The 23,819-nt window shown below is 47.8% G+C and overlaps 1 protein-coding gene across 3 annotated transcripts; it reads left to right on the top strand.

Moving 5' to 3' along the window:
- The first annotated feature begins 2,722 nt into the window (after positions 1–2,722).
- On the top strand, positions 2,723–23,312 carry B3GALT9 (beta-1,3-galactosyltransferase 9). 3 transcript variants are annotated; one of them, XM_083597370.1, is made up of 3 exons: positions 2,723–2,775; positions 12,005–12,184; positions 21,722–23,312. In XM_083597370.1, exons 2-3 carry the CDS (start codon positions 12,179–12,181, stop codon positions 22,829–22,831), a joined length of 1,116 nt encoding a protein of 371 aa, XP_083453496.1. In that variant the 5' UTR covers positions 2,723–2,775; positions 12,005–12,178; the 3' UTR covers positions 22,832–23,312. The 3 variants fall into 3 exon arrangements, with proteins under 3 accessions (XP_083453496.1, XP_083453497.1, XP_083453495.1); XM_083597371.1 differs by lacking the exon at positions 12,005–12,184 and having other exon boundaries at positions 2,728–2,775; XM_083597369.1 differs by lacking the exons at positions 2,723–2,775; positions 12,005–12,184 and adding an exon at positions 14,165–14,183 and having other exon boundaries at positions 20,677–23,312.
- The last annotated feature ends 507 nt before the right edge of the window (positions 23,313–23,819 follow it).

Here is a 23,819-nt window from a genome sequence, read left to right as displayed (position 1 = left end):
CAGTTTTCTATCCAGGCACTGATCAGACAGTGGAGGGTGATCCATTAGGGGAAATGGGGCACTGCCCCACCAACCTCAGTCTGCTCTCTGCCAGCCCCCAACTACCTGCCGTCTTACTTACAACCAACCTGGAGTGCAGGTGGCACTACCTGTCAGTTTTCTCCTCCTCCTTAGTTTTATTATTTATTTATTGAATAAGCCGTATTTTCCGTCTATAAGACACCCCCATGTATAAGACGCTCCCTATTTTTGGGGACTCAGATTTAAGAAAATGGGGGAGATGTATCCGTGTATAAGATGCCCCCTAGTTTTGACATTATTTTTAAGGGGGAAACCTAGTCTTATACATGGAAAAATACGGTATATATCCTGCCCTTCTTCCCCAAGGAACCCAGAGAGGCAGAGATAGATATACAGCGGTACCTTGGGTTAAGTACTTATTCGTTCTGGAAGTCCGTTCTTAACCTGAAACTGTTCTTAACTTGAAGCACCACTTTAGCTAATGGGGCCTCCCTTTGCTGCTGCGCCACCGGAGCACAATTTCTGTTCTCATCCTGAAGCAAAGTTCTTAACCTGAGGTACTATTTCTGGGCTAGCAGAGTCTGTAACCTGAAGCGTATGTAACCTGAAGCGTATATAACCCGAGGTACCACTGTAATATAAAAAGAAAGCAAAGCAAAAAAAAAAAGATTAAATAATTTAAAAACAATTACAGTTAAAAGCATCTAAAAACAGTTGCTGTTAAAAACATTTCTAAGAACTATTTCAGTTCAAAGCATACTTGGCCATGGCCTGAGCAAAAGTGAGCCACTTGCCCTATGAATATAAGCAAAATATTTATACACATTGCTCACCCCCTACCCCCACCCCCCACTTACACCTCACCAATAAGTTTGTTATTGTACTGTATTCTGCAGTGTCACCTGTTGGCAGCCACACAAACTGCAGCACGCGACGACAGGCTTACATTTGTATGTATATAGGAAGATGTTAAGTTGGTTCCGAAATATGTGTTTGCGCAGGATCCTTGTCGTGAAAAGGTTGCAGACTATTTCACCCAGGGCTGACCCCAGGTTTGAGAAGAAGAAGAAGAAGAAGAAGAAGAAGAAGAAGAAGAGGAGGAGGAGGAGGAGGAGGAGGAGGAGGAGGAGGAGGAGGAAGAAGAGGAAGAAGAGGAAGAGGAAGAGGAGGAGTTTGGATTTGATATCCTGCTTTATCACTACCTGAAGGAGTCTCAAAGCGGCTAACATTCTCCTTTCCCTTCCTCCCCGCAACAAACACTCTGTGAGGTGAGCGGAGCTGAGAGACTTCAGAGAAGTGTGACTAGCCTAAGGTGGAGGAGCGGAGACACGAACCCGGTTCACCAGATTACGAGTCCACTGCTCTTAACCACTACACCACACTGGCTCCCATGCTGTCGCGTATGCCTCAGGCTTTTTGCATGGCAATGGAAGCAGCCACAGTACTTGAAGGGCGGCTTAAGAGCTGCCATTTTCAAATTTCTCTGGAGGGCCCTAGGCCAGGTCGTAGCAGAGTATTGTGGTGACTTAAAATGTGCGTCTAGGTAGGAGAGCCTCCAATGTGGTACAAGCACTGGTGGATCCTGCTGGAGCCGTCAGGTGATGACACCAGACCTGACTGCACCTAGATCATTCCCCCACCAAAATGCTACATCATCATCATCATCATCATTATTATTATTATTATTTTGCTATTATCATCACCATCACTACTATTAATTAATAATTAATTAATTACCTGCAATTCACCCCCACCCCTCATCTAAGGTCCCAGGGAGAGTTATAACATTAAAACACAGTATTAAAAAGAGTTTAAAACAACTTTATACATATATATATATATATATATATATATATATATATATATATATATTATCCCTCTCCCAACACTACCTTCTCACTTGTTCTCTTTTCTCATTGGGGATGGGGGGGGGGGTGGAATGAAAATTGCAAAGTGGGAAGAAACACCTCACGAAGTTGCACATCTTGGCCTCAGTATGAGCGCCATTTCCACAAAGTAAGAATCAGAGGCAGAGCATACGCTGAGACACACCAGAAGCTTGAAATAACCACTTAAAGGACCTTGTTGTAATACATCCAAGGGCAGAGACGACGCAACCCTTTGAAGTCCAGTAACTGAATTAGGAGAGAATCCCTCTATAAGAAGGTGACCCGATTAGGCAGTAATCCCATTGCCATGGCAACCCAATTCTCTTGTGGAGTTTAGTTTCGGTTTCAATGTCTGCAAGAAGGGCGTGCAATTGACCTCCCTGAGCCGAGGCATCACCTCATCTCCTCCTCATACTGCTATGGCTCTGGTCAATGCAAAGCAGACCTCAGTTGCTGCTGTTACATTTAATTTCCTTAAAGCATAATCCTAACCATGTTACTCTGAGTATTTATTGAATTTATATCACACCTTTTTCTCCGCATTGTTTTCTCTCCTTCCTCATTTAACCCCCTCAACAACCCTGTGAAGTAGCTTAGGCTAAGAGGCAGTGGTCAGCCACTTTAACCATTGCACCACACTGTTAAGTCCTGTTGAATCCAGTGGGGGCAGTGATGGCTGGTGCCCATTGGGACTGGAAGGCAAGCAGCTCAACAGCAGGTGACGCCAGAGCCAATGACACGGAGAGCCAACTAATTCTAGTTTCACCCCCATTCTCCTCTCTGTAGAATTCTACTTGGGCAACACTGGGAATAAGGAGGAAGATGTAGCTGACAGTTAGTACTGCCACCCCAGGAATGGATTTTGGTAAGAAGGGAAGCAGGGGGCGGGGCTGAGGTTAGACTGGAGCTAGTTTGGCAGTACCTCATTTGCCCAAATGAAGTAGCCTCCACTGAATGGCGCTTACTCCCAGGTAAGTGGGGTTAGGATTGCAGCCTTGAACACTCAAGAATACTTTCACTCATAAAATATGGACTTTATTGTACCATTTATCCCCCACCTTCAGGCCCAAAGGCCCACAAGGCAATTTACAATTAGTCATGTGGAAACTATACAGTGGTACCTCAGGTTAAGTACCAGGTACTTAATTCATTCCGGAGGTCCGTCCTTAACCTGAAACTGTTCTTAACCTGAAGCACCACTTTAGCTAATGGGGCCTCCTGCTGCTGCCGCGCTGCCAGAGCACCATTTCTGTTCTCATCCTGAAGCAAAGTTCTTAACCCGAAGCACTATTTCTGGGTTAGCGGAGTCTATAACCTGAAGCGTATGTAACCTGAAGCGTATGTAACCTGAGGTACCACTGTATATGATAAGAAACATGGCTTCAAAAATTAAGCTACAGTATTACAATTATATCCACTTTTCTTTCAAGGAGCCCAAGATAGCATGCCTCTATCGACTTTATCTTCACAGCAAGGTAGATTAGGCTGACAGTGGTGCAGTGCCCAGGTTTACAGAGGATGGCCCTCAATGTGGAGATCTATCAAGTCAAAGGAGAAATAGACAAATCTGTCAGATTAGTCTCTCAACTGCTCATTTTTCCAATCAGCACATTTCCATATCAGAGAGACCAAATTCTTTTTCTAATACTTTTCCCCCACCATCTTCTCCCTTTTGCATTTCCTCAGCCTCAACCAGGTTCACTTTGCTTTATTGCATGGGTCAGGAACCTTTATGGGCCAGCAGCCAAGATCTTTACCTCCTCCCCACCCAACAGGCCAACTGAGACAGGTGGTTGGGTGATTGGCAGGCAGGTAGATATGCACACCGGCAAAAGCAGTGAAGGTAGCGAGCAAGAGAGATTGAACTCCCCATGTTCTACAGGGCTCAGATGTAGGAGGGAATTCTCTGTAGATTATTCCCTTATGACCTCCAACTGAGCAACACTGAACTCCCCACACCAGGTCAGTTCAGTCCTACACATGCAGGGAACTAGGGCATGTAGATGAACCACCCCACATCTACCTATTGGGCTAATGCCACTTTATTAGCAGGTGGGTGAGGTGTAAGGAAAAAATGGCCCTGTGGGCCAAATCAAAACCTCTGGTGGGTCAAGACTGCCCCATGGGTCGGAGGCTTCCCACCTCTGCATTACTGTACAACAATTGGCATTTGTAGTAATTAAACTATAACAATTAGATGTGATACTTAGAAGCACGGAGGCCGAGAAAGAATCTCCATCACATCGGAAGAACTGAAATCAGCCTAGCGACTCATAAGGCACGCTGCCAGCTGTGGACACCAGTCTCTCATGTTGTAGGTATTCCAAACTGGTTAGCACATCAGTGGACATTGCAATCACAGCCTCCACTTGGCAGTGCACAGAACACGCTGAGGCAATAGGGGAGGCAAGTTGAGCTGTCCAGAGAGACACAAGAGCAGCTGTTGGAAAGTTCAAATCGCTGAGGCGTCGGCTCACGCCAGGCTGGTTTTTGCACCTGTGAGGAAAGAGATCCCTTCCACATTCCATAAAAACATTGCATTCTTGGCACGATGACCAATCCTCTTATTCTAATCGGGGAATTTAGATGGGGGTTTGTCACAACAACTGTCACTTGTACCTCTCAGTGGCCAACACAACATGTTCAGCATAAAACAGAGCAGGGTTGAGGGACTTTTTCAGAGCACATGCCATTTGTGGGCAAGTCCGGAAACGAAAGTCGGCAGAGCAACAGGCAAATTTTACCTTTGTGCAGCAGGCTAGTTTCTACATAACCCTCAACAGATTAGCTTTGAATCCAGTTGGATCTGGTTGGAATGTGTTCCTGACCTCTGCTTGTCTGAATGGATGGGGGTGGGTGGCAGGTGTAGACAGTAGTCTACTGTGCAAAAATAAACAACTACATCCCCTTCTCCACCCACTGTTGCCTCTGGCCCTTCCAACCAATAGCATGTGGCCCCCAGAAAGTTGCCCAGAGGCGAATGTGGCCCTCAGGCTGAAAAGGGAATGCACCCTCTAGGGGAAGCACCACTGCCCTCAAGAGCTGCTTGATGTTGCTCGTATCTGTCACCATCTCAGAAGAGGCATTCATTACCACAAGTAATAATAATAACAGCAAGAACAGCAGCAAGGGCCTGCAAGTCAGAGCATTCCAAACTGTGTGTTGTGATATGTTGATGTGTTGGCTGCAGTGTGTAGGTGTGTTGTGTGAATACTCCCCACGCTCCTCCCAGGGGTTAGTTTGCTAGTGAAACTGAATTACAGTCATACATCATGTTACGTCCACTTCATGTTATGTTCTTTCAGGTTACGTCCCGCGGTGACCCAGAAGTACCGGAAAGGGTTACTTCTGGGTTTCACCACTCGCATATGCACAGAAGCAGTGAATCACAACCCATGTGTGTGCAGACGCACTGCTGCGGATTGCGCTCTTTTCATGTTGCAAACGGGCCTCCGGAACGGATCCCATTCACAACCAGAGGTACCACTGTACTGTGTCGTGATGCATGTCTAAAAATGTTGGCGTGTCACCAACATGAAAAGTTTGGAAAGCTCTGCTGTAAGTCATTTGAGGCTCTTCTCCGGGTGCGTACCCCACAGGAGGTCCAGAGAGTGGCAACACATGAATGGGCCTTTTCTGTGGTGGCTCCCTTCTTGTGAAGTGCTCTCTCCAGGGAGGTTCACCTGGCACCATCATTACTTACCTTTAGGCTCCAGGCAAAAACATTTCTTTCCCACCAGTCCTTTAGCTTTGAATGATCTGCAGCCTCCTTCAGTGGATGGGATGTTTTTGTCCTTTTAAAAATATGGAGTTTTATATTTTTCTCTGTTTTGTTTTGTATTGTTATATGTTTTGTTAATTTGGTAAAGGGACCCCTGACCATTAGGTCCAGTCGTGGCCGACTTTGAGGTTGAGGCGCTCATCTCGCTTTATTGGCCGAGGGAGCCAGCGTACAGCTTCCGGTTCATGTGGCCAGCATGACTAAGCCGCTTCTGGCGAACCAGAGCAGCGCACAGAAACGCCGTTTACCTTTCCGCTGGAGCGGTACCTACTTATCTACTAGCTACACGGCTGCAAATAAAACGTTTAAAGTGCAGTATGCAAATATGACACAAATGGCGACAGTGATCTATGGAAAATTCAATGTATTTTTTCAAAACGTTTTTTTAAAAAGCATTTTCACCGCGTTTTTTTTTATATGTGTGTAGATTCCATCTCAGAGATGGGAGAATTGGTTGGTTTTGGTTTCTCTCAGTTTCTGTTTTTTTTTTTCCCCTCTCAGTAATAGTTGGAGTTTTGGCTGCTAAGATCCAATAAGCCTTGATTTTTTAAAATAATAATAAAAATATTTACTGAATAAAGCTTTTTTCCCCCCAAAGAAGCTGGTAAAGGCTTCAAGCTGCAAGAAAGGAGAGTCCGACTAAACATTCGGAAAAACTTTCTGACAGTAAGAGCTGTTCAGCAGTGGCACAGACTCTCTTGGGAGATTGTGAACTCTGCTTTACTGGAGGTTTTTAAGCAGCGGGTATATGGCCACCTGTCATGGATGCTTTAGCTGAAATTCCTGCATTGCAGGGGGTTAGAATAGAGGACCTTTGGCGTCCCTTCCAACTCTAAGTTTCTATGAATCTATGAAAGAGAAATCCCCAATCGATTGCACCCTCCAATTGAATTAATAGGAGGTGATGCTATTGGATAAAGCAGTAGTGCTACTGTATTTTTCCATGTATAAGATGCCCCCATGTATAAGATGCCCCCTACTTTTGGGGACCCCAAATTTAGAAAATGGGCATATATGTACTATCCGTGTATAAGACGCCCCCAGATTTTTAACCTTATTTTGAAGTAAAAAAAAACCCTAGTCTTATACATGGAAAAGTACAGTAATTTCGTGTGTTTGTGTGCAGGTACTAGGATACATAGCCGAACTTTACCAAATTAATTCACATCTCTGCTCTGCAATGAAACACTGACCTCTGCTGGACCTCACTGTGCATCACAAGCTAAAATCCTCTTTTCTTTTTTTAAACTCATCCTCCTATTTTGCAGCATAGAATAATGGAATTTTAAAGTTGGAAGGGACCACAAGGGTCATCAACTCCAACCCCTGCAATGCAGAAATCTTGTGGAGGTTGAACCCACAACCCTGAGATGAAGAGTCCCATGGTCTACTGCCTGAGCTATCCAGGAGACATTATTGTTCCCTCTAATTTGTTCTGGATCATTGCAAGATACAACTGACATTGCTCATGTTGCAAAAATGGCAGCAAGAGAGAGGTTGTACCCAGTGGCGGAGCTTCATGCTCTGGCACCGGGGGGCGGGGCGGAGAGCAGGTGGGAGTGGGGCGTGCTGCCCTGGGGGCGGGGGGGCACTGCCTGCGGGGGCGTGGCACCCAGCGCGGGGGGGGGGGGAGCTGCGATGGCACCCCACTGGGATCGTGCTGTCGGGGATGGTGCGCTCCCCCTGCACTCCTCTTCCTCCTCCAGTAGTTGTACCAGGGGTTTTTCGGGAGCGGGGAGCCCAAGGTTTGCAGAAATACAATTTTTATTTAGTTAAATATAGATATATATCAGTGGAAGAAGAACCCCAAAAAGAGTCCAGCGGTGACTGAGCAATGTGCTCAGCAGCTACAGAATACTGGCTATGGCTTTCCCACATGCCCTGCCCCACCCTGCAGCCCTGGGAGCATTTTCCAGACCATGATTTTGAAAACAGCAAAAGCTGCTGGGAACAGAGGATTTCAGGGATATTTTTTAAAAAAAAATAATTTTGTAAGTTGTGCGTCCTTGTTTCTGATCCTTTTACACGGTTTTGTATGCTATGTCATATTTTATGCATTGTGACTTGCCGATATTTTTATTGATTGTCATTGATAAGTGTAAACTGTTTGATTTATATTTGATGATGTTTAATTTTACTGTTTGCTATTATATTCTAATGGATTATTGAATATTGCTTTATTTGATATAAGTTGTTCATCTTAAAAGTTATCGTGACCTTTTTTGTGTTGGATCAGATTGTTATTATTAATGTTTGGTGTTTTTATATTATTATTATTATTATTATTATTATTATTATTATTATTATTATTATTATTTTATTTGTACCCCGCCCATCTGTCTGGGCTTCTCCAGCCACTCTGGGCGGCTTCTAACAAAGATTAAGAATACATTAAAATGTCACACATTAAAAACTTCCCTGAACAGGGCTGCCTTTACATGCCTTCTAAAAGTTTGGTAGTTAGTTTTCTCTTTGACATCTGGTGGGAGGGCGTTCCACAGGGCGGGCGCCACTACCGAGAAGGCCCTCTGCCTGGTTCCCTGTAACTTGGTTTCTCGCAGCGAGGGAACCGCCAGAAGCCCCTCGGCGCTGGACCTCAGTGTCCAGGTAGAACGATGGAGGTGGAGACGCTCCTTCAGGTATACAGGACTGAGGCCATTTAGGGCTTTAAAGGTCACCACCAACACTTTGAATTGTGCTCGGAAACGTACTAGGAGCGTACGTATATGTGTTGGAAACCACTTAAAGTGGCTGGAGCAACCCAAGCAGATGGGCAGCATATAAATACTATAATCAAATTATTATTACTAATATTATTATTATTGGTGCAGCGGCGGGGAGAGACAGAAATCTGAATGGGAATGGAAACAGAATCAGATATTGTTAAGGCAGCCACAGTGGATAACAATGTGGGGCCTCTGTGGTGTAGCAGTTAAGAGTATTGGGTTTTCGTCCCTGCTCAACCATGAAGCTCATTGGATGGCCTTGGACCAGTCACTGTCTCGTAACCTAACCTACCTTGCAAGGTTGATGTGAGGATAAAACTGGGAGAGGGAAAGAACCATGTATGCCGTTCTTGAGCTCCTGGGAGGAAAAGCTGGGATATAAATGCTACTGAATTTCCTGCCTCCCCTGCAAATATAGCGGGCAGCATTATAAACTTGCAACAAGAGCGTGCCATATTGTGCCTCAGGCTGCTTCCAGATTGCCGCTATATTGCAGGGGAGACAGGGAATTCCGTCACCTACCAGCAAATTCAGGTTATGCAATTATGGTTGGTTATTTATTTTATTACTTTTATGGTAGTAGTATTATTATTACTTAAACCCCATCCTCTCATGAGTTCTGAAGCAAAGCTTTTGAACCGTATTTTGGGGCTGGACAATTTTTATTTCCAAAAAGAGACTGTTTTTGTTCATCCAAACAAAACATTCCAAAAGTGCAATATGAATAACCTCAATACAGCCTCCCTACGAACAAAATCAGGATGAACGCTTGATAAACAGGATCAGTGGAGGCTGCTCCATTAGGGTAAGTGGGTTACTCATCTGGCCCCCTCCTCCTTCCTTATACCTAGACTGGTTTTGTCTGGGTTGTCAGCCTGCTCCCTCCTCCTTAGTCTCATAGTCTCCCTGCAGGGAGGAGGATGGGAGCATAGTGAGTTGGCTCTGCCAAAACACCAATGGGAAATTTGAGTATTTTCTCCCATGCTAGAAGGCTGTGGTAGTCAGGTACCAGATCGAGAAGCTCGTTTATTATTTAGCCAGCCTTAGAAAGAAGCAAACAAAAATAAAGTTGTGCAATGGATTTGGCCCAAACCCAAACTGACTCAGGGTGATTCGGGTTGACCAGGGCTTTGGCCAAATTGGGTTGATCTGGTCCACCCAGAGCTGTCTAAAGAGGGTAATAGCCTACGGGTGGGTGGAGGGAGGAAGAGTAGATGCACAAGCAGCTTGCATAGACCTGTCTTTCCCCACCACCAACCACACGTTTAATCAGGGTTTAATGGGGAGTAGCTGCACAGCCTCAGTTACTACACACCCACCCAAAAATTACAAGCCTTCACCAAAGGTTAGTAGTCTGCAGTCTGTAGAGGACATGAAACCTCCTTCTCTGAAGCCAGCATGGAAATGCAGGTTACTAGCCTGTGGCACTGTGGGTTAAACCACAGAGCCTAGGGCTTGCCGATCAGAAGGTCGGCGGTTCGAATCCCCGCGACGGGGTGAGCTCCCGTTGCTTGGTCCCTGCTCCTGCCAACCTAGCAGTTCGAAAGCATGTCAAAGTGCAAGTAGATAAATAGGTACCGCTCTGCGTTTCCGTGCGCTGCTCTGATTCGCCAGAAGTGGCTTAGTCATGCTGGCCACGTGACCTGGAAGCTGTAGGCCGACTCCCTCAGCTAATAAAGCGAGATGAGCACCGCAACCCCACAGTTGACCGTGACTGGACCTAATGGTCAGGGGTCCCTTTCCCTTTACCTTTAAAAGCCTTCTATCAAACAGGCTGATGGAGGAGTGATGGAGCAATCTGTTTGAAATCTACTAGCCTGATGGGTTTTTGAGTTGATTACGATTTTCCTTCCTCTGCATCTAGTGCAGAAGCCAAGCAAACCCCCAGAGGAGTGTGGAGCGACCTGATCCTCCTCCACCACCAACTGGTTTACTCTGCTGCATATCATTTTTGGTTGCCAATAGTTAGGAATAGAGGAAGCTGCCTTATGCAGGGTCAGACCCCTGTTCCATTGGTCCACCTAGCTGAGCATTCCCTAAACTGACTGGCAGTGGCTGTCCAGGACTTCAGGGATCTCTCCTACTCCTTCCTGGAGATTCTCAAGATGGAAGCTGGGTCCTTCTGCATGCAAAGGAGATGCTCTACAACTGAACTATGATCCTTCTCCCATTAGTAGGCAAGTTGTTAAATGGCTTAGCAGTAGGTCATCTGCCCTGAATATAGAAGGTCCCAGGTGGAATCCCCAGCATCCCCCTGCCTGACATCCTAGAGAGGCACTGCCAGTCAGTGTAGACAATATTGAGCTAGATGGACCATTAGCCTACATCAGTATGAGGCAGCTTTCTTGCATCCTCTGCTATAGCACTCCTACACTATAAATCACTCAGAGGTTTTACTACAATTGATTGGTGTGCTAATTAAATAAATAAAATACATTAATAAAATGTATTAATTTTGTTCAATAAATAAATGTTTCTATGTATGTTATAAGGTTGTATTACATTTTTATTCCATCTTGGCTGCAAGGAGCTCAGGACAACTACAATATCCCCTCTCCCCTTTATTCTCACAGTAATCCTGAAATGCAAGGTGAGACTAAGAGAGGGCACTCACCCCTAAGTTATTCAGAAATCTTTATGGTCCAAGAGAGGATCTGAACCCAAGTCTTCCTGGTCCCATATAATGCATTTGCACTGGTTCAGCCATAGCAGGAATTTCTGGTAGAAACTGTACGCTGGCTCCCTCGGCCAATGAAGCAAGATAAGTGCCACAACCCCAGAGTCGGCCACGCTTGGACCTAATGGTCAGGGGTCCCTTTACCCTTTATCTTTATAGTATTTTGATATTTGATCATAGTTCTAGAGGTGTATCATGAGGAATGGTTGACTGTTGGGACTGTTTAAGCTGGAGAAGAGAATACTGAGAAGTCATAGGATAGCCATCTTAAAATAAATTAAGGGCTGTCACACAGAAGATGGAGCAAGCTCATTTTCTGCTGCTCTAGAGTGTAGTACTTGAACCAATGGATTCAAATTACAAGAAATGAGACTGCGACTAAACCTTAGGAAGAACTTTAGGATGTTAGGAGCTCTTCAATAGTGGAATGGACTCCCCTGGAAGGTGGTCAACTCTCCTTCATTGGAGATCTTTAAGCTGAAGTTGGATAGCCATCTGTCAGGGATTCTTTAGCTGTTGTTCCTGTATTCCAGGGGGCTGGACTACATGACCCTTGTGGTCATTTCCAACTATAATTCTATGGTCCTATGTGACTCATTGAAGAAATCCCATTAACAAAAATACTTTATATGTATTGTTAAAAAAACTTACAGATAAAGTCCTGCTTAAATGAAGTCCTTTGTATTCTACCTAAGAAAGCATATTTGAGATTCATTTTTATAAAGTACCTCCACCAATAATGACACTATAGTCTGAAGAAGTGTCATTCATACATTTTAATATCACATTTGCACAGCCCCGCTTTTTTTTTTCGTGTCAGAAATTAATGAAGTACAGAAGGATAATTGGCTCGTTTTGATGCCACTGTAATACAATCACCACCCTCTGGAATTACATGTCCTTTGCTCAGAGGCAGAGCTGAATGGAAAAAAGAAAATCGAACTTGATTGTTAACACAGAGGTAACTTTATCCAGCTGGACCTACATGCCCAACACTGCTTCAAGTGCAGAAATACTGCCTATCTGTCCAAAACTGCACGCGATCTTCAAGGCTTGGAAGATTCAAGCATAACCTACCAGCATCATGCAGGTAAGTCTTGAACTATATTTTTATCGGCAGCCCCCTGGACTACCATGTCAATACATGAAGACTGTTCCAAATGTTAAACCTCACTTTATAAGTGAAGAGAGACATGAAATTAACTTCAACATCTGTGCAATATGGAGGGCAGGTCTGCTACGCAAAATACCAGTCTAAGAAACTGACTTATACTGTGTCAGACCATTGGGTCCATCTAACTCACTGCCCTCTAGATGTCTTGGGATACAACCCCATCAGTCCTCCCCCCCCACACACACACATACACACTGACTGTAGCTCCTGGAAGTTGCAATATAAAACATCTGGAGGACACAGGGTTGGCAAAGGCTGATCCACATTGACTGGCAGTAGCTTTCCAGGGGTTTCAGACAAGGACCTTTCAAAGTCCTGTGCTGGAGGCTGGACCCAGCTTTCACATGTGAGGCAGGTGCTCTACCACTGAACTACAGCCAGTGGTTCGCAGTTGCACAGGGTTGGTGGTCTGTTATTATTTCTGCAGAAAAATCGCTAAAGGCTCTCAATCTCCAATGTCCTAGAGCCACCCTACCAACAAACAGAAAAGGGTGAGTGTTCCAAAGCTAAGCATCTGGTAACACTGAAAACACAAGGCACCTCAATTTCAAGAAAATAGGGTGCACATTCCGTCACATACAATAGAATTTTTGAAAGAAGATATTGGGAGCACACCCAGTCATTTGCCCATGTATGTACACATAAAATAGTAGATTGAGCTGAAAGACGAACACATGATGTACATTGATTGTTGCAATGCACCCATAATTATTATTTTTGTTGTGTAAGATTGTATAAGAAAGTTGTATAATCTTAGAAGGGGCATGGCTGTAACGATCATGAAGGGGACCCTGCATGTCTGAATTTGCCCCTTTCCTAAATATATAGGGTGAATACTAGGGTTACATCTGTTTGAATCTGTAATCAGCTTGAACTGGAATATGTGACCACTTACGTAACTCAACAGGGCTTACTTTTAAGTATAGATACAGGATTGCACTGAAAACTTTTAACTACTGTGATTGGTGGGGCCAAGAGTTGAGGACACACATTTCTTCCAGGGCCATCCATCCTGGCTTCTGGAATGATACTGCAGATTAGTGAAAGGGGGAGAAATTAGATTTGGTTTACATTTAAAGGCAAACCTACCTTATTTTCACTTTCTGAAACAGTATGTGAACAAAAACAGAACCATCCATTGACATTCATATTTCTCCAAATTTTGAAATGCAGTTCTCCAGCCAAGTAATGAGTACAAAAATGCATATGCAGGCAACTGCCCATTTAAGTGTGATCACATACATGCACACCAAACCCAGGTGTAGCCCCCAAATGTCATGAAAAGGGATTGAATGAGGGGAGGCTTATGCACGCTCCATTGGCATGCATAGGAGTCCAGAATGGAACCCCTGCACAAAACAAGGATTGCCTGATAATGCATATATTAGTGAAAATTGCGTACAAAGATACATTGGGTTGTATCTAAGTTATACTCAGAGTAGACCCATTGAAATTAGTGGGCCAAACTGAGAACAGACTCATAGAAAGTAATGGACACGTGTGAGTAGAAATAGCATATTACAACCAGGCCTTTTTTCTCAGCTGGAACTCAGTTCCGGCATCTCTCAAGTGGGTGCCATTGGCATTCTAAGAGAACAAGGGAGGTGTTCACAGTGAGTTCCAGCACTTTTTTCCTAGAAAAATAGCACTGAGTACAACTCAGTATATCAGAGATTGCTTTGCAAAAATGTGCATATTAACATAAATTCACACTAAGACTAACATTCACAACTTTATTTAAGTAGAATATGAAGAAAGACAGCGCAACAACATGTATAGTTATTTAACATGCAGAAGATAACAAGTAATGTAATAAACCAGAAAGGCAAGATGAGGGAAGTCAATGGGAGGATGGGGATTGTAAAATATAAAATTTGGATAACAAAGAAACTCAAGTTTTTTAAAAAAAAAATCTGTATGTGTCAGGGGTTCAGGAGCAGAGGGAACGGATGGCGAGGAATCGGAAGGAGAGGTTAGCGATGATAGCCGTCCGAGATCTCTAAGTCTGTCCAGCGAATCGGAGGATTCACAGAAAGGGGCTCCCGTGGGCAGAGCTGGGGGGTTACCAAGAGGGGCACCCCAGGAAGAAGGGACCAGAGGGGATTCAGAGAGCAGCAGCTGGAAATCCGGACCAGCTACTCCACCAGAGAGCAGCAGGGGGGAGGAGTTCCAGGCACCAGCGACAGGCAGCTCTCCGGCAGCAGCCACGCCTGCGTCAGAGAGCGAGGAAACGGTAGAGAGGAGGGTCGGAGACAGCGCGCGCGCGCCAAGTTCAAATGTACCAGAGGGAGGCGCAATGAGCAGCCCGGAAAGGGAGCCAGGTCCTAAAGCCCGCCGAAGGGAGGGGGAGGAATCCGAAGGGTCCGCATCCGAGGCATCCAGGAAGGAAGGAACCCCGGGGGGTGGTAGGACCCAGAGGCGAAAGGAGAGACGCAAAAGGTGGAGCAAGGCTAGGGTCTTGAACTGGTGTACAGGAGGCGGAGATTCAGATGGGACTTCGCCGATCTAGGGAATAGACGTAGAGACGCACGCTAAGATGTGGAAATGGAAACTATACTTCAATAAAGACTTTATTCCGTTCTACCGGCTAGCGTTGGTCCTTTGTGAGCCGGGACCTAGAGGCAGTCTCTGACAGTAAGTCCCATCTCCCAGAAGTTTTCATCAGTTCTCTTTGACTCAAGCGGCGTGTGGGGAGCGAAGCAGGGAGGAAAGAGGACTGGTGCCTTTGGAGCTCACAAAAGTCAAGCGACATGTCTACTGAAGAGCAAATTGCTTCCCTGCGAGAAGCGGTAACGCAGCTCAGCGCAGAGATAATCGCCTCCAGGAAAAGAGAGGATGAAGCGGCTGCTGCATGCCGAGATCTCCAAGCCAGGTTGGAAGTGCTTACTAAGCAGGCACAAACGGGTTCCAGATCCGAGGGAATCGGGTTGGGAAGGACTGGAGGCAGCATTGTATCTCACTTTGATGGGAATTTGCAGCAGTACCCCAATTTCCGAGCAGACGTGCAGTTTGCGCTGAAACTGCTGGAGAAAGAGTTTAGAGATGAGCAAGAAAAAGTGGGGTTTATCTTGTCTCATTTGCATGGAGAGGCGAAAGCATGTCTGCGCAATCTGTGGAGAGATATGGACCCAGCGCTCCAGAGTTCAGCTGCATTCATTAAAGCGATGGATTCTTGCTTTCTATCGAAAATAGACATTGACATTGCCCGTAAGGACATATTTGAGCTGAGACAAGGGAAAGCCAGCGTGAGGCAGTATCACTCCCGCCTTTTTGCATTGGTCAATGCCTTGGGGTGGGACAAGGATTCCCCCCCCGTTAGAGATCTTTATTGGGAAGGATTGAACCCCCAAATCAAGGATGAGATAGCGCGGGGGGAGAGACCCAAAAGCACCCAGGAAGTGGTGGACAGATCGCTTGCAGTGGGGGTGAGGCTGGAGGACCGCCCTTGGGACAGAGGAGAAGGGCGTTGGGGACGCACACCAGCCAGAGTGCCCTCCCTCTTGCCCAGGGATGTCGCGCGTGCGCAATCAACGCCTCCGCAAGCAGGGGGGGAGGAGCCGATGGAGATCGGCGGTGCTAGAGCTCATTCAGCCACCAGAGCCTTAACACCGGGAGCAGTCAAAACAAAGCAGCCTAGAGGGAACAGGAAGTGTTACATCTGTGACAGTTCGAAGCACATGGCGAAAGAGTGTCCCCAGAGGCTCCACAAGCACACTGCAGCTTCAATGACAGTAATGGGAGCAACTCAGCAAAGTGAACCACGGCAGGGAAACGGAAGCACTGGGGGCCAGCCAGGCGAGTCAGTGAAGAAGTCCCCAGAGATTTTGAAGCCCACGGATCCCCTCCCGCCCAAACCAGTGGTGCAGCTCACCGCATCGCTCCAGCTGCCCAGTGGTCTCACTTTAGAAGTGCCGATTACGATTGACTCTGGCAGTAATGCGGACTTTATCGCACTGGAATTCCTTCAACAACACAACATAGCGCTACTGCCAGCCACACTGCCCCTGAACGTGGTCACAGTGGATGGCAGGGAACTGCTAGGGGGGCAGGTGGTGCAGCAGACACCACCTATGGTGATGCAAATTGGGAATCACCGAGAAGTCATCAGCTTCAACGTCACCCAATTGTCGGACACGCCCATAGTGTTGGGCATGAGTTGGCTGGATAGGCACAGCCCGGCATTAGCGTGGTACCAGCGGCAATTGACCTTCTGCTCTTCCTACTGCGCAGCGCACTGCATCCAGACCTGCCAGGAAGGAGAGGGGCGAGAGGATGCACCGCAGCTACACCTAGGCATGGTGCAAGCGGTGCCCAACAAGTACAAGGAGTTTTTGGAGGTCTTCTGCGAGAAGGAGGCGGACAAACTGCCCCCCCACAGACCCTATGACTGCAAGATTGATCTCCTGCCGGGGGCAACGCTGCCAACAGGGAAACTGTATTCCATGTCTGAGGACGAACTGCAGGAACTTAGGGAGTTCATAGACCACAATTTGAAGCGCGGGTTCATTCGGGAGTCGAAAGCTGTAGGGGGCAGTCCAGTATTCTTTGTGAAGAAGCGAGACACGCCCCAGAAGAGGCTTGTAGTTGACTTTCGAATTTTGAACTCGAAAACCAAGCCCTCGTCCTTCCCCATGCCCAAAATAGACGACCTGCTCGCGACGGTAAGGAAAGGACGCGTTTTCACCAAGTTGGATCTGCGAGGCGCGTACAACCTGATTCGTGTGCGGGAGGGCGACGAGTGGAAGACGGCCATGTTCACACCACTGGGCACCTACGAATACAGAGTTATGCCCTTCGGATTACAAAATGGCTCTCACTGTTTTCAAGCCTTTATGCATCACGTGTTGGCGGGACTCCTTTACAAGAAATGCGTATGCTTCCTGGACGACATCCTGATATTTTCTGAGTCGCGAGAAGCGCACGAGAGGGATGTCAGGGAAGTTCTGCGGAGACTAAAGGAGCACAGGCTGTACGCCAAGCTGGAGAAGTGCCAGTTCGACGTGACGGAGGTGGATTTCCTGGGCTATAAACTGTCGGACAAGGGGCTCGCCATGGACAGCGCCAAGGTTCGCTCAGTATTGGACTGGAAAAGCCCGCGCAATAGGAAGGAAGTCCAGCGGTTTGTCGGCTTTGCCAACTTTTATCGCAAGTTCATCAAGGGGTTCGCTATGCAAACGGCGGCCATCACTGACACGCTCAGCTCCAAGAAGAAGAAGTTTATCTGGACGGAGGAAGCGGAGCAGTCCTTTCAGAAACTCAAGCGTTTCTTCGCTTCCGAGGAGCAGCTGCTGCATGTGAATCCCAGCAGACCGATGAGGGTGGAGACGGACGCCTCAGACAGAGCCGTGGGAGCTGTACTGTTGCAACAAGACCAGCAGGGGGACTGGAGGCCGTGCGCCTTCTACTCAAGGAAGCTCAGCAAGTCGGAGCAGAATTACACCATCTGGGACAGGGAGTTGCTAGCCATCCATGCAGCGTTCAAAGCGTGGCGGCACTTCCTTATCGGAGCCAGACACACAGTGCAGGTACGCACGGACCACAAGAATCTAGAGTACTGGCGCACGGCGAGGTTCCTGAATCAGAGGCACATTAGATGGGCAGAGTTCTTCGCGGACTTCGACTTCAAGATAGAGTACATCCCGGGTGACAACAACATCATGGCGGATGCCTTGTCCAGAAAGCCGCAATACCTCGAGGAGGAGGCACCGTCGGCAGCCAAGCACATTTTCGCACCGGAAGCGTGGGCTTGCGCCTCGGCGACCGTGGATCTGGACGCCGTACGTCGAGCGTTGCAGGAGGACCCCTTCGCGCTAGCCAAGATGGAGGAGGTGCACAAGGGCACGGTGAAGGACGACGAGTTCCAGATCAGAGACGGTTTGCTCATCCGCAAGGGAGCACTCTACGTGCCGGGGAATGACCTCCGCGCAAGGGTGCTGCAGCAGCTACACGACGCCCCCACTGCCGGGCACTTTGGCAGAGAAAAGACTGTAGAACTAGTGACCAGAGACTTTTGGTGGCCCAAGATGCGGGGGGAAGTAGCGGATTACGTCTCGAGATGCGACACCTGCCAAAGGGCCAAGTCAGTGCACAAACCGCCGGCGGGATTGCTGGAACCGTTGCAGACGCCGTCTGAGCCGTGGGAACGGGTGGCCCTGGACTTTGTCACGGATCTGCCCAGTTCGAGGGGAAAGACGGCAGTGCTTGTGGTGGTGGACATGTTTACCAAGATGGCACACTTCATTCCGTGTGCGAAGGTGGCCACGGCAGAACAGACCGCCAAACTGTTCATAGACCACGTGTTTAAGGTCCACGGTCTGCCACGATCTATTCTATCCGACCGGGGGCGGCAGTTCATCTCGAACTTCTGGCAAAAGTTGATGGGCATCCTGAACGTCAAGATCAATCTAGCGTCGGCGAGACACCCGCAGACCAACGGACAAGCGGAGAGGGTCAACGCCATCATGCAGCAGTACCTGAGATGCTACGCCAATCAGCAGCCTAACACGTGGGTGGACTACCTGCCCCTCGCAGAGTTCGCTTACAACAATACGAAGCACGTGTCGACGGGGGTGACGCCGTTCTTCGCCAACAACGGGAGGCATCCCAGAACCTTCCCAGGTTTAGAGAGAGTGGGGGAGGGGGAGCCGCAGGCAGCGGAAGAATTAGCGTCAGAGTTGCAGGAAGTCCACGAACAGCTTAGGAGGCAGTTGGAACTGGCAAAGCACGCATACAAACTGCAGGCTGACAGACACAGGAGAGTAGGGGAAGACATACAGGTGGGAGACTGGGTTTGGTTAGCAGCGCAAGCAGTGCCGACCAGATCGTTGGCCAAGAAGAAGCTAGGGCATAAGCAGCTAGGGCCTTACCAAGTCCAGGCACAGGTCAATCCAGTGGCCTTCCGGTTAGCGCTTCCGGAGGGTTCCAGAATGCATCCGGTCTTCCATAGATCGGTGCTCACGCCCTACAAAGCACCGCATAGATTTCACGAGCCAGGCACAGCACCAGATCCGCCCAGAGAAGGACCCAGGGAAAGGGGGTCGCCAAGAGGGGAGCGCATCAACGAAGCCACAGAGATTTTAGACTCGAGATGGGGGGAAGAGGGAGTAGAATACCTTCTTGCCAGAGAGGATACCCCGGCCAGCGCCAACAGTTGGGTGCCGGGCTATGCCTTGGACGAGCCTCTTCTCAAGGAAGAGTTCCATGCCATTTTCCCACACAGGCCCATGCCAGCCGAGTATTTCGATGACTGGCTCTTCACACCCACACTTTCAGGCAGCACGTTCCAGGGGTTCGACTCGGACGAGGAGACGGCACCACACATACGCTCTCCGGAAGGTTCACCCTCGGGTTCTGCCTCAGACCGCTCCTATTGGTGGGATAATCAACCAGAGGAGCAGTGGCGCAGGAAGTGGCTGGGGGGTCCCTGGCAGGCATCACCCTCAGAGGGGAACGGGGGAGAGATGGACATGGACGTGTTGGGGGAGGACGTGGGATTTGAACACGAAGGCAGGGAGATGGAAGCAGAGGAGATCGACGTCGACGAGCGCACGGAGGACGAGCCAGACCTGCCCGATGTAATGTACGACACGAGGGAAGAACTGTATCCGGCACTCACCCCTGCCACGACGGAGCACCCAGAACCCACACCGGAAGGAGGGGAGGGGGGAAGGGGGGGCTTCGAGGGGGGGATGGATGTCAGGGGTTCAGGAGCAGAGGGAACGGATGGCGAGGAATCGGAAGGAGAGGTTAGCGATGATAGCCGTCCGAGATCTCTAAGTCTGTCCAGCGAATCGGAGGATTCACAGAAAGGGGCTCCCGTGGGCAGAGCTGGGGGGTTACCAAGAGGGGCACCCCAGGAAGAAGGGACCAGAGGGGATTCAGAGAGCAGCAGCTGGAAATCCGGACCAGCTACTCCACCAGAGAGCAGCAGGGGGGAGGAGTTCCAGGCACCAGCGACAGGCAGCTCTCCGGCAGCAGCCACGCCTGCGTCAGAGAGCGAGGAAACGGTAGAGAGGAGGGTCGGAGACAGCGCGCGCGCGCCAAGTTCAAATGTACCAGAGGGAGGCGCAATGAGCAGCCCGGAAAGGGAGCCAGGTCCTAAAGCCCGCCGAAGGGAGGGGGAGGAATCCGAAGGGTCCGCATCCGAGGCATCCAGGAAGGAAGGAACCCCGGGGGGTGGTAGGACCCAGAGGCGAAAGGAGAGACGCAAAAGGTGGAGCAAGGCTAGGGTCTTGAACTGGTGTACAGGAGGCGGAGATTCAGATGGGACTTCGCCGATCTAGGGAATAGACGTAGAGACGCACGCTAAGATGTGGAAATGGAAACTATACTTCAATAAAGACTTTATTCCGTTCTACCGGCTAGCGTTGGTCCTTTGTGAGCCGGGACCTAGAGGCAGTCTCTGACAGTATGTTTTTAAAAACCTAACACTCTCCTCCCAAAAGAGGGTAAAAGCACATGGCTTTAGTATGCATGTGAAAATAAGAATGATGCAAAATATTTAAACGTGTCTGGTAATCTTAGGCACTCATATTAGGATCACAGAAGAAGGAAGTAGTCCATATACAACTATGAAAGGAGGTGTTATTATTATTATTAATTAACTTTCTATACCACCCTTCAGCCAAGGATCACAGGGTGGTTTACTATATAAAAATACTTAACACAGTAATAAAAACCACAAACACACACTGTTTAAGAAGCCATAGATTTTTTAATTAGCCAAAGGCCTGGGAGAAGAGGAACATTTTAGCCTGGCACCTAAAGATGTGCAGTGAAGACAACAGATGAGCCTCCCGGGAGAGAGGATTCCAGAAGTTGGGAGCCACCGTAGAAAAGGCCCATTCTCATTTTATCACTCTCTGGACCTCTCACGGGGGGGGGGGCACATGAAGAAGAGCCTCAGATGACGGTTGAAAGATGCGAGTTGGTTGAGTATGAGTATGTTTCCGAGCACAATTCAAAGTGTTGGTGCTGACCTTTAAAGCCCTAAACGGCCTCGGCCCAGTATACCTGAAGGAGCGTCTCCACCCCCATCGTTCTGCCTGGACACTGAGGTCCCGCTCCGAGGGCCTTCAGGTGGTTCCCTTGCTGTGAGAAGCCAAGTTCCAGGGAACCAGGCAGAGGGCCTTCTCGGAAGTTGTGCCTACCCTGTGGAACGCCCTCCCACCAGATGTCAAAGAGATAAACAACTACCAGACTTTTAGAAGACATCTGAAGTTTAGGGAAGTTTTTAATGACTGGTGTTTTAATGTATTTTTAATATTTTGTTGGAAGCCACCCAGAATGGCTGAGGAAACCCAGCCAGATGGGCGGGGTATAAATAATAAATCTATTATTATTATTATTATTATTATTATTATTATTATTATTATTGTGGTGGTGGAAGAATCACTGCACAACACACTCTTGAAGAGGAAGCAGACACTAAACCTCTTCTTTTTTGCCCTGCAGCTAATCTTCTGCCGGCTAAGGACCCACCAGTGGTGTTTCATTCTTTTTAATGTTGTTCTTTTCCACATTTTGTTCTTCGGAGCTGATCTCGTGGAAGAATACTTCTTGCGAGCACTCCCCAACACCTACACAGACATGAAGGTCCTCGAAGCCAGGGAGAGAGCACGGAAGCTGGATATGACCCCCTTGAAGGCCAATATCTCCAAGGCTTATGTAGCTAGCAGATCAGAGGCCTGCTCCAACCAAGAGATCTTCCTCCTTGTCCTAGTCTTTGGCAGCCCTGAAAACTTGTCAAGGCGCAACATCATTAGAGAAACATGGGCCAACCAGACACACGTCAGGGGTTACGGTACTCTCGTTTTGTTTGTGTTAGGGAAGCCTTCTTCAGAAGGCACCCAGCTGGAGGTAGTCCAGGAGATGGAGAAGCATGAGGACCTCATTCAAGGCTCCTTCCTGGACTCTGTAGAGAACCAGACACTGAAGACACTGATGGCTGTGGAGTGGGCCATAACATTCTGCTCCAGGGCCCGGTTCATTCTCAAAGCAGATGAGGAGATGTTCATCAACCTCCCAAGTTTGGTCGAGTACTTGCTCAACTTAAGAACCCATCCCGAAGACATTTACCTTGGGAGGCTGGTTCATCAAGAGAAACCCAACAGAGACCCTCAAAGTCATGGCTTTGTCTCCCAACAAAAATACCCAGAAAAATATTATCCCGATTACTGCAGTGCGACTGCGTTCGTCATCTCACAGGATGTGGCTCGGAAGATCTACGTAACTTCTGGAGAAGTTCCTCTTTCACTGCCTCCTGGTGCCTTTGTGGGACTCTGCAGCAAAGCAGCTGGTGTGGTGCCTGCTCACAGTTCTCGATTTTCTGGGAAAAAGCACATCCGCTACAACCGCTGCTGCTACAAGTTCATTTTCACCTCCTCCACAGCAAGAGATACCCAGCTGCTCCAAGAATGGGACGAGATCAGCAATGGTAAGGACTGCACTGTACTAGAAACTTATTATGGGTTGGTATCCTGCAAAGTCATGACATACCTGGATGGATTTAAACACCTAAGTGTTGATGCCTTACAGAACGAGGCTCTCCATTTTGCTGATTAAACTGACCCAAAAAACTCACATTCAAATGTTTGATTTTAACCACGGATTTTCTCTGCTGAACCATTTATGCTAGGAGCCATGGCCAGCATCCTGTTGCAAGGAGTTCCACTGACCACTTGTGCTTTAAGTTTTTCTCTATTCTGAACTTCCCATTTAAAACATGCACACAACAGGAGAGTATAGTTGATGAACACTCAAAGAACATGAGCAGGAGTCACAAGGTCATGTGAACTAGTCCACTCCACTAGTGGATGCAAGTTCTTTAAATGATGCATCTGTGCATGGTGTGGATGGTAATGTGACAGCCAGGTGTGGCAGCAACCAGCTCCCACAGCATTCCTTGGACATGTATAGATGATTTTACCCACCCAAACACTGAATAGTCAGGAGCTCATCACCTCTCCTCCCTTCCATGTTCCAATACCAGTGATCAAAGGATAGACCAATCCAACACTTATTAGCCTTTTCAAGTAAGTTAGGGTAACAGCCAATCAAGAACAGGGGAGGCTGTTGTTGCTTTTACACTTTCTTGCAAAATTCAGTGGCATCTGGTAAGTCAGCCTTTCCCAACCCTGGGTCCTCAGATGTTGCTGGACTTCAACTCCCTCAGCCTAGGCCAGCATCCCCCAATGGGCAGGAGGAATGAGAACTGCAGTCCAATGATATCTAGGTATCCAAGATTGTGGTAGGTGACTTATCAGAAGCAGAGCAATATTAGAACGGGGGATCTTGCGCAGCCCTCTAGATGAGGTTGAGGAGGCCAACTCCCATTAGTTTCAGCCAGCATGGTCAATGGACAGGGATGATGGGAGCTATAACACAACATCTAGGAGGACATCAGTTTATCATCCATAGAGTAGACTGTCCTCTGGGTCAATTGAGCAAATCAGTTCTCTTATATTAAAACTGTAGCTCTTTGTGTAAAGTTGCTCTTAAATTTTAAAGAATTCTCCTCTCTCAGAATGAATCACTTGTTGACCAGCTGTGT

The sequence above is a fragment of the Podarcis filfolensis genome (assembly GCF_964270895.1).
Source record: "Podarcis filfolensis genome assembly, chromosome: Z".
Lineage (NCBI taxonomy): Eukaryota > Metazoa > Chordata > Lepidosauria > Squamata > Lacertidae > Podarcis > Podarcis filfolensis.
This window is presented reverse-complemented; position numbering and strand designations above follow the sequence as displayed.

Bases quoted from the DNA above. Each gene is read 5' to 3' on its own strand.
- B3GALT9 (XM_083597369.1), top strand. From the start codon at position 21,554: ATGGCTGAGGAAACCCAGCCAGATGGGCGGGGTATAAATAATAAATCT.